Source organism: Penaeus vannamei, chromosome 23 (genome assembly GCF_042767895.1).
Source record: "Penaeus vannamei isolate JL-2024 chromosome 23, ASM4276789v1, whole genome shotgun sequence".
In the NCBI taxonomy this organism is placed as follows: domain Eukaryota; kingdom Metazoa; phylum Arthropoda; class Malacostraca; order Decapoda; family Penaeidae; genus Penaeus; species Penaeus vannamei.
In genome coordinates, this window is record NC_091571.1 from 36,917,981 (window position 1) to 36,930,480 (window position 12,500).

Consider the following 12,500-nt stretch of genomic DNA (forward strand, 5'->3'; position numbering starts at 1 on the left):
AACGTTTTTTATGCAAAGATAATCACAGCAGGATTTTTAAGTAAAGATAATCACAACAGATGTATTTTTTATGTAAAGATAATCACAACAGATGTATTTTTTACGTAAAGATAATCATAACGGGAGATGGATTTTGAAGTAAAGATAATCATAACGGGTGTATTTTTTTATGCAAAGATAATCACAGATAATTACAATGGGAAACGTTTTTTTGAAGTAAAGATAATCACAACAGATGTATTTTTTATGTAAAAATAATCACAACGGGAGATGGATTTTGAAGTAAAGATAATTACAATGGGGAACGTTTTTATAAGTAAAGATAATCACAACAGATGTATTTTTTTAAATGCAAAGATAATCACAGCAGGATTTTGAAGTAAAGATAATCACAACAGATGTATTTTTTTTAATGCAAAGATAATCACAGCAGGATTTTGAAGTAAAGATAATCACAACAGATGTATTTTTTACGTAAAGATAATCACAACGGGAGATGGATTTTGAAGTAAAGATAATCACAACAGATGTATTTTTTTAATGCAAAGATAATCACAGCAGGATTTTTTAGTAAAGATAATCACAACAGATGTATTTTTTATGTAAAGATAATCATAACGGGAGATGGATTTTGAAGTAAAGATAATCACAACAGATGTATTTTTTATGTAAAGATAATCATAACGGGAGATGGATTTTGAAGTAAAGATAATTGCAATGGGGAACGTTTTTTTAAGTAAAGATAATCACAACAGATGTATTTTTTAATTCAAAGATAATCACAGCAAGATTTTTTAGTAAAGATAATCACAACAGATGTATTTTTTACGTAAAGATAATCACAACGGGAGATGGATTTTGAAGTAAAGATAATCACAACAGATTTATTTTTATGCAAAAATAATCACAAAGGAAGATGGATTTTTAAGTAAAGATAATCACAACAGATTTATTTTGAAGTAAAGATTATCACAACAGATGCATTTCTTGTGTAAAGATAATCACAACGGGAGATGGATTTTGAATTAAAGATAATCACAACAGATGTATTTTTTTTAATGCAAAGATAATCACAGCAGGATTTTTTTAGTAAAGATAATCACAGCAGATGTATTTTTTTTGTAAAGATAATCATAACGGGAGATGGAATTTGAAGTAAAGATAATCACAACAGATTTATTTTGAAGTAAAGCTTATCACAACAGATTTATTTTGAAGTAAAGATTATCACAACAGATGTATTTTTTACGTAAAGATAATCACAACGGGAGATGGATTTTGAAGTAAAGATAATCATAACGGATGTATTTTTTTATGTAAAGATAATCACAGATAATTACAATGGGGAACGTTTTTTTGAAGTAAAGATAATCACAACAGATGTATTTTATTTAATGCAAAGATAATCACAGCAGGATTTTGAAGTAAAGATTATCACAACAGATGCATTTTTTGTGTAAAGATAATCACAACGGGAGATGGATTTTGAAGTAAAGATTATCGGAACAGATTTATTTTTAAGTAAAGATTATCACAACAGACTTATTTTAATGCAAAGATAATCACAGCAGGATTTTGAAGTAAAGATAATCACAACAGATGTATTTTTTATGAAAAGATAATCACAACGGGAAATGGATTTTGAAGTAAAGATAATCACAACAGATGTATTTTTTTGATGCAAAGATAATCACAGCAGGATTTTGAAGTAAAGATAATCACAACAGATGTATTTTTTTATGAAAAGATAATCACAACGGGAGATGGATTTTGAAGTAAAGATAATTACAACAGGGAACGTGTTTTTAAGTAAAGATAATCACAACATATATTTTTAATTAGATAATCACAACAGGGAATATATTTCTAATTGAAGATAATCACAACAGGAGATGCATTGTTAAGTGAAGATAATTACACCAGCTGTATTTTGAAGTAATTACAACAGGTAATATATATTTAAGTAAAGATAATCATAACAAAAGATATATTTTAAGTAAAGATAATCACAACAGGAGATGGATTTCTAAGTCAAGATAATCAGAACAGATGTTTTTAAGTAATATTAATCACAACAGGAAATATAGTTTTAATTAAAGATAACCACAACAGGGAATGCATTTTATATTTTTGTATAAAGATAATCAAGCAGGAGATACATTTTTAAGTAAGAATAATTGCAACAAGATATACACATTTAAGTAAATATAACCACAACAGGATATACAGTACTGAGTACTGATAAACACAGGAAATGCAAATTATATATATGATTACAACAGGAGACTTAATTTTACAGAAAGATAAAGATAAAACACAACAGGAGATACACCATTCCATAAAGATAATCCCAACAGAAGATATATATCTTAAGTATAGATTTTAAGTATGAATATAATCACATAATGAGTTATGATTTTAAATAAAGATAGACACACAGGAGATGTTTTTTCAAGTAAATATGATTATAACAGGAACTGGATTTTTAAGTAAATATAATTATAACAAGAATTGGATTTCTAAGTAAACATAATTAACAGCAGGTCTATTTCATATAAAAATAATTACAACAGGAGATATATTCAGTAAAGGAAATCACAAGAAATGTAAAGTATAATAAATGTAACCACACAAGGAAATGCATTTTTGGATAAGGTAACGGCATCAGGCGATACATATTGTTAAAAGCACAACATGAGACATTTTTAAAGTACAGATAGTTGTAACAAACATAATCACAAAAAGTAAGAAGACTTTAATATTAAGAAAAATGGAAACTTTATTATTAAGAAGGAAAATGTCATTATTAAGTATAGATCATTACAACATGAAATACATCATATAAGTAAACATAACACGTAGAAACTTTTACATGCGCGAAAATATTCAACAATAAAAAATTTGAAAAGAAAGTCAAGCATTTTCTTTCATGCCAAATAAGGGAAGAAGAAAAGAAAGGAAAAAAGGGGCATTTTCCTTTGTGCCAAAATATAGGGGAAAAAAAGCGAGGAGGAAAAAAAGAAAAAAGAAAGGGGAAAAAAAAATATAACCCGCTTTCTTACCTACGTAACGTACGCCTGGCAGCGGAGTTACACCGTCTTTCCGCGCCAGTTGTCTCGAAGTTATAACGGTCATAACCGCTCTCACGGGCTTTCAGGATTTAAAAAAAGGGAATCAACTCTCAAGTATGTGACCTCAGGACGCTGTTTCAGACACTTGCATTTTGCAGATTTACATGTCGCGAAGTTTGTCGCTGTTTTTATTGCAAAAAAGAGTAATGGGATTGTACATTAGGCTGCTAAGATGAAACTGTCGCCGGAAGTGTGTGTCGCCACGTGGCATTCAAAAGGAAATTTACATATCTTGTAAACTGGATGATATGCAAACTAAGCTGTTTCGCTATTCCGAGTGCGCGTCGGAGGAGAGTAGTTAGCTAACTGTGCTAACTGAGTGTATGAGAGAGAGAGAGAGAAAGAGAAAGAGAAAGAGAGAGAGAGAGAGAGAGAGAGAGAGAGAGAGAGAGAGAGAGAGAGAGAGAGAGAGAGAGAGAGAGAGAGAGAGGTGGGGGGGGAAGGGACAGATTAGAGAGAGAGGGAGAGGGATAGAGAGACAGAGAAAAGGGGGAGGGAGAGGGATAAGACAGAGAGAGAGAGGGGGGGGGGGGGGGGCGGAGGGAGAAAAGAGTAAGAATGAGATAGAGTGAGAGAAAGAGAGAGAGGGGGGAGGGAAGAGAAAGAGAAAGAGAGAGCGGAAACAGAGAAAAGAGAAAGAAAAAAAAGAGATAGAGAAACAGAGAAAGAGAAAGAAAGAGAGAAACAGAAAAAGAGAGATAGAGAAACAGAGAAAGAGAAAGAGAAAGAAAAAGACAGAGAGATTAAAAAAAACGTAAAATGACGAATGTGAACGCCATCTATCCGCCGAATCTCCCTGACACGACGCACATGTATTCAAAAAAGCTTTAAATGAACTTAAAAAAAAAAGAAAAAAAAATCATCAGTCGGCACCAGCGAGGCAAGCATTTGTTGCCGCTATAAGAAAAGAAAAAAAAAAGAAGAATCCATATTGGAAAAGGAAACTGATAAAAGCGATCGCATAAATCACGGGAGCGCATCTTCCGCCAAGGGATTCTAGACCTAATGTCGATCTCGTGTTCAGGAGGTCTATGGGAGCGCATCTTCCGCCAAGGGATTCTATGACCTCGTACGCCATCTCGTGTCTGTGAGGTCTTAATCGACGATATTTTTCAGAAGACTTTTCTCCCTCCCGCGCGCCTCCTAGTGGGTGGAGGGTGGGGGTGGGGGTGGGGGAAGGGGGGAGGGGAGGCTAAGAGAGGAAGAGAAGGAGGAGGAGGAGAGAGGCGGAAGGGGGGAGAGCGGAGAAGGGGAGGAGGGGAGGGAGGGTTAAGAGAGAGGAGGAGGAGGTAGAGGAGGGGGAGGGAGGGGGAGAAGGGGAGGAGGGGGAGGGAAAGGGGGGAGGAGAAGGAGAGGAGGAGGAGGAGGGAGAGGGGGAGTGGAGGAGGAGGGAGGGGAAGGGGGGGGGGAGGAGGAGAAGGGGAAGGAGGAGGAGGGAGGAGGAGGGAGAGGGGGAGGGAGGGAGGAGGAAGAGGAAGGAGGATTCAGAGGAGTGGAGGAGGGCAAGGAGGAGGGGAAGGGGAGCGGAGGAGGAGGAGGAGAAGAAGAGGAACAGCTTACCAATCAGAACATGAAAAGAGGCAAATGTAAATATTCCCCACGTGTGTTTGCGTGTGTGCGTGTGTGTGTGTATGTGCGTGTGTGTGTTTGCGCGCGTGTGTTTGTATGTGTGTGTGCGTGTGTTTGCATGCGTGTGTGTGTGTGTGTGTTTGCGTGTGTGTGTATTTATGTGTGTGCGCGCGCGTGTGTGTGTGTGTTTGCGTGGCGTGTATATATGTGTGTGTGCGAAGACCGCTGAAGGGGGAAAACCCGGCAGGAAAGACGAGGTTAGACGAGAACCTTTTGAACGAGTCTTTGTCTAAGCTAAGCGAACACGTGTGCTCCATCAGTCCTAATATAGGGTCCGGCAACGACCATCTGTCTCTCGGGGAAATGTTTACACGAGGTGATTCGGATGAGTTCGGGTCTGATGCCTTGCCGAATATTTTAGTGGAAGAACATGGTTGTGGGGAGGTGCGTGAGGCTCCTTGGTGAGGAACGCTCCCTTCCTGATTTGTGTGTGTGTTTGTGTGTTTGTTTGTTTATGTGTGTGTCTGTGTGTGTTTGTGCGTGTGATTGTGTGTATTTGTTTGTGTGTGTGTGTCTGTTTGAGTTTGTATTTGTTTGTGTGTGTTTGTTTGTGTGTGTGTTTGTGTGAGTATGTTTGAGTTTGTGTTTGTGTGTGTGTGTGTTTCTGTGTATTTGTGTGTGTGTTTGTGTGTGTTTGAGTGTGTTTGTGTGTGCCTGTGTATGCGTGCGTGCATGTGTGTGTGTTTGTGTGTGTGTTTTTGTGTTTGTGTGCCTGTGTGTGTCTGTGCCTGTGTATGTTCGCGCATATGTATGTGCGTGTGTACCTACCCGTCTATAAGCCTGTACATGGAATTAAAAACCTCCCAAAACTGAACAAAAAGGAACGACTAACTTTTCCCCTGCTGAGAAACGCGTAGCAAGGGAAACCTGGGGGTAAGTCCTATCTCACCGAGGCCCGTGCAGTGAATTGATTCCCTCCCGACCCCCCCCCCCCCGCGCTGCTCTGAAATATCCCGTATAATGTCTTACTAAGAGATGGAGGACTTGTGTGAAAGGTGAGGGAGAGAGAGAGAGAGAGAGAGAGAGAGAGAGAGAGAGAGAGAGAGAGAGAGAGAGAGAGAGAGAGAGAGAGGGAGGAGAGAGGGGGAGGGAGAGAGAGAGAGAGAGAGAGAGAGAGAGAGAGAGAGAGAGAGAGAGAGAGAGAGAGAGAGAGAGAGAGAGAGAGAGAGAGAGAGAGAGAGAGGGGAGTGAGAGGAAAGAGAAAGAGAGAGAGAGAGAGAGAGAGAGAGAGAGAGAGAGAGAGAGAGAGAGAGAGAGAGAGATGGAGAGAGAGAGATGGAGAGAGGGAGGGAGAGAGAGATGGAGGGGAGGGAGAGAGAGAGAGAGGGGAGGAGAGAGAGAGAGAGAGAGGGGAGGGAGAGAGAGGGAGGAGAGAGAGAGGAGAGAGAGAGAGAGAGAGAGAGAGAGAGAGAGAGAGAGAGAGAGAGAGAGAGAGAGAGAGAGAGAGAGAGAGATGGAGAGATGGAGGGAAGTGAGTGAGGGGAGGGAGTGAGAGAGAGAGAGAGAGAGAGAGAGAGAGAGAGAGAGAGAGAGAGAGAGAGAGAGAGAGAGAGAGAGAGAGAGAGAGAGAGAGAGAGAGAGAGAGAGAGAGAGAGAGAGAGAGAGAGAGAGAGAGAGAGAGAGAGAGAGAGAGAGGGAGAGAGAGAGAGAGAGGGAGAGAGAGAGAGAGAGAGAGAGAGAGAGAGAGAGAGAGAGAAAGAGAAAGAGAGCGAGAGAGAGAGAGAGAGAGAGCGAGAGAGAGAGTGAAAGAGAGCGAGAGCAGGTGTGAGTGAGAGTGTAAGTGAGAGAGAGACAGATACAGAGATAGGTACAGAGACAAAGACAGACAGATAGATAAATAGAAAGATCGTCATACAGATAGACAGAGAAAGAGATACGTTAATAACTAGTCTCAGTATTCCGAGAATTCCTAGTCCGCGAGTGTATAAAAAAAAAACGACGCCGCACTCTGCTTTGTCCAAACACACGCGCCAGAACACACACACACACACACTCAAACTCATCCGTATTCCTCATTAACAAAGAGAACCAAAAATGCAAACGATCCATCATGCTATATTGCTCTTCCCTTCCCTTGATAAAAAAAGAGGAACTACCTTCGGACTTTTCATTTTCTGAAACATTCAACTTTTATGACGTCAAAAGTCGCTGCCAACTTTGCCAATAATCAGAGACAGCTGTGAGAACTGATCGTTTAGATGGGCGATTAACGTAGACTGCCTCTGTGTGTCTCTCTCTGTCTCTGCCTCTGTTGCTGTCTCTCTATCTGCCTCTGTCTCTGATTTCTTTCTTTCTCTCTATTTTCTTTCTTTCCCTCATCTTCTTTTTCCTCTGTCTCTGCCTCTCTCTGCCTCTGTTGTTGTCTCTATCTGTTTGGCTCTCTATCTGCCTCTGTCTCTGATTTCTTTCTTTCTCTCTATTTTCTTTCTTTCCTTCTTCTTCTTTTTCCTCTTTCTCTGCCTCTCTGCCTCTGTTGTTGTCTCTATTCGTTTGGCTCTCTATCTGCCTCTGTCTCTGATTTCTTTCTTTCTCTCTATTTTCTTTCTTCTTCTTCTTTTTCCTCTTTCTCTCTCTGTCTCTGTCTCTTTCTCTCTCTCTCTCAGTCTCGTTTATCTTTTTTCCTTCTATTCTCTTCTTTCTTATTTCCAAGGTCCTATTTGAAAATACTATGTTTTTGTTTCAGGTGTATTCATTATGTATTTATGATTCTTGCCTTGTAACTATGTTTTTCTTTATTTATTGGATAATCACAAAATGCATGAAATATCTCAGTTTATCTTCATAAAAATTACTTTGTTCAGAGATGAATTTACCTCCAACTTCAAGTCCCACCGAATTCACAGAGAAGAGTCTCCCCAACGACTCTACGACATCCCTCGTGTTCCTCGAGTAGACTTGATGGCTTCTTCGAGTAACACGAGTCCGTTCCTCTCCCTCTCCATCAGCGCTTATGACCTCGTTCCTTTTGCCAGACCTGCGAGAGGATTTTCGGAAGTCGCCCTCCAGCGTCGACGTGCCGGAAGGAAAGACGGCTGTGTTCGAGTGTGAGCCTCCAAAGGGTCACCCGATTCCCGTTGTCACTTGGAGACTGGACGGAGAGGACCTGACTCTCCCCAGGCACAGGTGAGGAGGCCTAGTCACCTGTAATTAATGAAAAAAACATCATTTTGGTAACAGGATAAAAATATCACCACTTTTAAGGTACGTAAAGTGATGTAGTCGTTGGGTGCTGGATAGACGTAACTTTAGACATAGTTTTATCTCAACTGACTTCACTCCCTGTCAACAATTGGTGCAAAAAATCAAAAGAAAAACAGCATACGAAACCATCTTACATATTCCATGACCAACTCTGGATATAACTTTTACGCATGTACCTCTTACTCATGCATATTTGCCATGAAGTCGATACGGCATATTTACAGACAGAACCAATACTTGTTTATTTGTGGTGCGCGTCTGCTTACGATCGTCTTTGTTGACGGAACGCTCGCATCAATTGCCAGAGGCTGGGATTACAATCACGTAAGTGGGGACTAAAGAGGATTAAGGAACTGGAGATAGAGATGGAAACGGGAATGGGATGCGGACGGGATGGAGGGGGAGATGGGAAGGAAACAGCTGATGGGGATAGAGGTTGAGATATATATATATATATATATATATATATATATATATATATATATATATATATACATATATATATATATATATATATATATATATATATATATATATATATATATATACATATATTATATTTATATATATATATATATATATATATATATATATATATATATATATATATATATATATATATATATATATATGTATGTGTATGTGTGTGTAAAGAGAGAAAGATATAGATAGAGAGAGAGAGAGAGAGGGAGATAGATAGAGATAGATCAGAGAGAGAAAAGGAAAAGAGGGAAGGAGAGAGGGAGGCAGCGAGGAACAGAAGGTAGAGATAAAGAGGAGAGCTGGAGAGGAGAGGAGGGAGAGAGAGGAGGAAAACAGAGCGAGAGCAGAAACAGGAATTGGAGAAAGAGAGAGAGAGGCAGGGAGAAAGGGAAAGAGTGGCAAATAGAGAGGGTTCAGAAGAGGGATGGATTGAGGAGATAAAAAGGGAGGGCGGATAGGAAGGAAGGATATAAAAATAGAAAGATGGAAGGAGAGAAACGGAGAGGAGAGAGAGAGAGAGAGAGAGAGAGAGAGAGAGAGAGAGAGAGAGAGAGAGAGAGAGAGAGAGAGAGAGAGAGAGAGAAAGTAACACATACACAAGAACTTAGACATAAACAAAGAGATAGTGAGACATGATAATTTTTTCGACGTCAACACATCATAACTGTAAACATCAACAACACAATCATTATGGTCTTATTCAACGAAACAGACTTTGTTATATCATCTACGTTAAATATCTACATCAGCGTCATATTCGCCATCTATGTACATTTCCTTAAAGGGACATTAATGGTTAACACAAAGGAAGTCTGTTTTCCGACAGAAATTTTCTCGCTTCAACCCCTAAAGTGCACTAAAGGGGTTATTACACTTATATACCTCAAACACCCTTAAATTCCTCTTATTATGCATTATGTTTCTTCCTTCTTTATCTGATGTTCCTCTCCTCCTCTTTTATTTCCTGATCTTTCCCCCTCCCTGTTTAATTTATTTTTCCCTTCCTTCTCATATTTCTCAAGTCCTTCTCTCGTTTTCTTCTTCCCTGGTTCTCTATATATCCTCTCTCCCCTCTTTCTCCTCCTCTTTACTTACCTTATTCAGTCAGGCAGAGGCACAGAGGTTATGTTTGGTGGACCTCAATGCTAAGATCGGGTGGTGTGTTGTTTGGTTTTAAGTATGTAAGGCTGTGTTGTGATTTTCTCTAGTTCTGTCCATATTGTGATTGTTTGAATGTCTCTTGTCTGTCTGTCTGGCTCTGTCTCTGTCTCTCTCTCTTTCTCTTTCTCTTTCCCTCACACATGCATACGGACTCAATCACTCACTCACTCACTCTCTCTCTCTCTCTCTCACTCACTCACTGTCTCTCTCTCTCACACACACACACACACACACACACACACACACACACACACACACACACACACACACACACACACGCATTAATATCACCCAACAGCTTAACAAGCGATTCGCGAGACCTGCAGTTATATCTGCTTAGCTACACCACGTTCCGCAGAGACTACCACGTGCTTCCCATAAAACAGCTCCCTTGGGTTATTAAATCGAGAACCGACAGACAGACATTACCTCTCCCTGTATACTCCAGTTTCACTCATTATAGATTAATAGCCGCTTACATTACTGTGTAAACATTTGGAATTTGAAAGAGCCCTCTGTGTCGGCACGTCGGTATATATAGAGTGAGGACTGAGTACATCGTCATTGAAGAACCTTTCATTAATTGAAACGTTACGGCTCGATAAACAGAAATATTCGAAGAATCTGAGAAATGAAATGAATTAGATCTTTTCCTGGATAACGAACCAGAACAAATACTAATTTTCCAAAAGGAGGAGACGATTATTTACCATTGGAAGAGCCTGATGGAGGAGGTTAGCTAGAACACCACTTGTGAATTATTCCTTCAGCGTTTTCAATAATGGATTAAGAGCGTAACGGATTATTCAGAAACTTTGGTTGTTTTCGATTTGTTTGGCCTTTTTTTAAAGTTTGTTAAATCTGATTTTTCTTCTTATATATTTGGTTGTTTTCGATTTGTTTGGCTTTTTTTTAAAGTTTGTTAAATCCGATTTTTCTTCTTATATATTTTCTCGTTTCCTAGAAGACAAGAACCGCCAAGCTTAAGACTGGAAATAATAATGATAATAATAATAATAATAAAAATGATGATGGTAATGATAATTATAATAATGAAAATGATGATAATGATAATAATAATTATGATAATAATAATAATAGTAATAAGGATAATAATAATAATGATAATGATGATTATGGTTATTATTATTATCATCATTATCATTATCATTATTAGTATTATTATTATGATTGTTATTATCATTATTATCATTATTACTATTATTATTATTATTATTAATGATAATATCAATAACAATAATAATATCAATGATGATGATGACGATGATTGTAATAATAATAATAATAATAATAATAATAATAATAATAATAATAATAATAATAATAATAATAATAATAATAATAATAATAATAATAATAATGATAATGATAATAATAATAATAATGATAATAATGATAATAATGATAATAATAATAATAATAATAATAATAATAATAATAATAGTAATAATAATGATAATAATGATAATGATAATAATAATAGAAATGATGCATACAAAGCTCGAACGGGAGAATGATCACCTAATGCCGGGGTCCCTGATTATCCCGCCTCGAGAAACTACTCAACCTGCAAGTCCTCAGCCGGCATTTTCTCACAGCTGAAATCAAGAGAGAGAGAGAGGGAGGGAGGGAGGGAGAGAGGGAGAGAGGGAGAGAGAGAGAGAGAGAGAGAGAGAGAGAGAGAGAGAGAGAGAGAGAGAGAGAGAGGAGAGGGAGGAGGGAGGGAGGGAGGGAGAGAGAGAGGAGGGAGGGAGGGAGGGAGTGGAGGGTGGAGAGGGAGGGAGAGGGGAGAGGGAGGGAGGAGGAGGGGAGGGGAGGGAGGGAGAGAGGGAGGGAGAGGGAGGGAGGGAGGGAGAGGAGGGAGGGAGAGAGAGAGAGAGGAGGGAGAGAGAGAGAGGGAGAGAGGGAGAGAGAGAGAGAGAGAGAGAGAGAAAGGGAGGGAGGAGAGAGAGAGAAAAAAAGAATTTCATATATTTTTTACCTCTCTTCTTCAACGAATCGAGAATGCATTTTTGTCTTAAATCGAGGGAATGAGAGCTGGAGAAATACGACTCCACAATTTTCCACATTCTTCGTGAATAATTTCATAATTTCATAATTTCTCATTCTTTCATGATTTCATAGTTTCAGAGTTTCCTAATTCCCCATTCATTCATAATTTCATAGTTTCACTTTCATAACTTTCCATTCTTTTATAATTTCAGAGTTGCATAATTCCCCATTCTTTCATAATTTCAGTCTCAGTTTTTCATAATTCCCCATTCTTTCACAATTTATAGTCTCAGTTTTTCATAATTCCCCATTCTATCGTAATTTATAGTCTCAGTTTTTCATAATTCCCCATTCTTTCACAATTTATAGTCTCAGTTTTTCATAATTCCCCATTCTTTCATAATTTATAGTCTCAGTTTTTCATAATTCCCCATTCTTCCACAATTTATAGTCTCAGTTTTTCATAATTCCCCATTCTTTCATAATATCACAGTCTCAGTTTTTCATAATTCCCCATTCTTTCGTAATTTTATAGTCTCAGTTTTTCACAATTCCCCTTTCTTCCACAATTTATAGTCTCAGTTTTTCATAATTCCCCATTCTTTCATAATATCACAGTCTCAGTTTTTCATAATTCCCCATTCTTTCATAATTTTATAGTCTCAGTTTTTCACAATTCCCCTTTCTTCCACAATTTATAGTCTCAGTTTTTCACAATTCCCCATGCTTCCATAATTTATAGTCTCAGTTTTTCATAATTCCCCATTCTTTTTCTCTTTGTTAATGTCTCTGTTAGTAAATCAACTTTTTTGTTTGTTTGTTTGTTTTTGTATCGAGAATGTATCTTTATTTCTCAAGCGATTGTGATTTATCAGGCTTTAT

At 38.2% G+C, this 12,500-nt stretch overlaps 1 protein-coding gene across 2 annotated transcripts in view; it reads left to right on the plus strand.

Annotated features, from left to right (window-relative positions):
- Positions 1-12,500, plus strand: part of LOC113811557 (roundabout homolog 3) — a 92,603-nt gene that overhangs the window by 48,992 nt on the left and 31,111 nt on the right. For both annotated transcript variants that reach the window (XM_070137309.1, XM_070137308.1), the window contains exon 3: positions 7,733-7,883. In XM_070137309.1, coding sequence (XP_069993410.1) covers positions 7,733-7,883 — 151 coding nt within the window. The remainder of the gene's footprint in view (positions 1-7,732; positions 7,884-12,500) is intronic.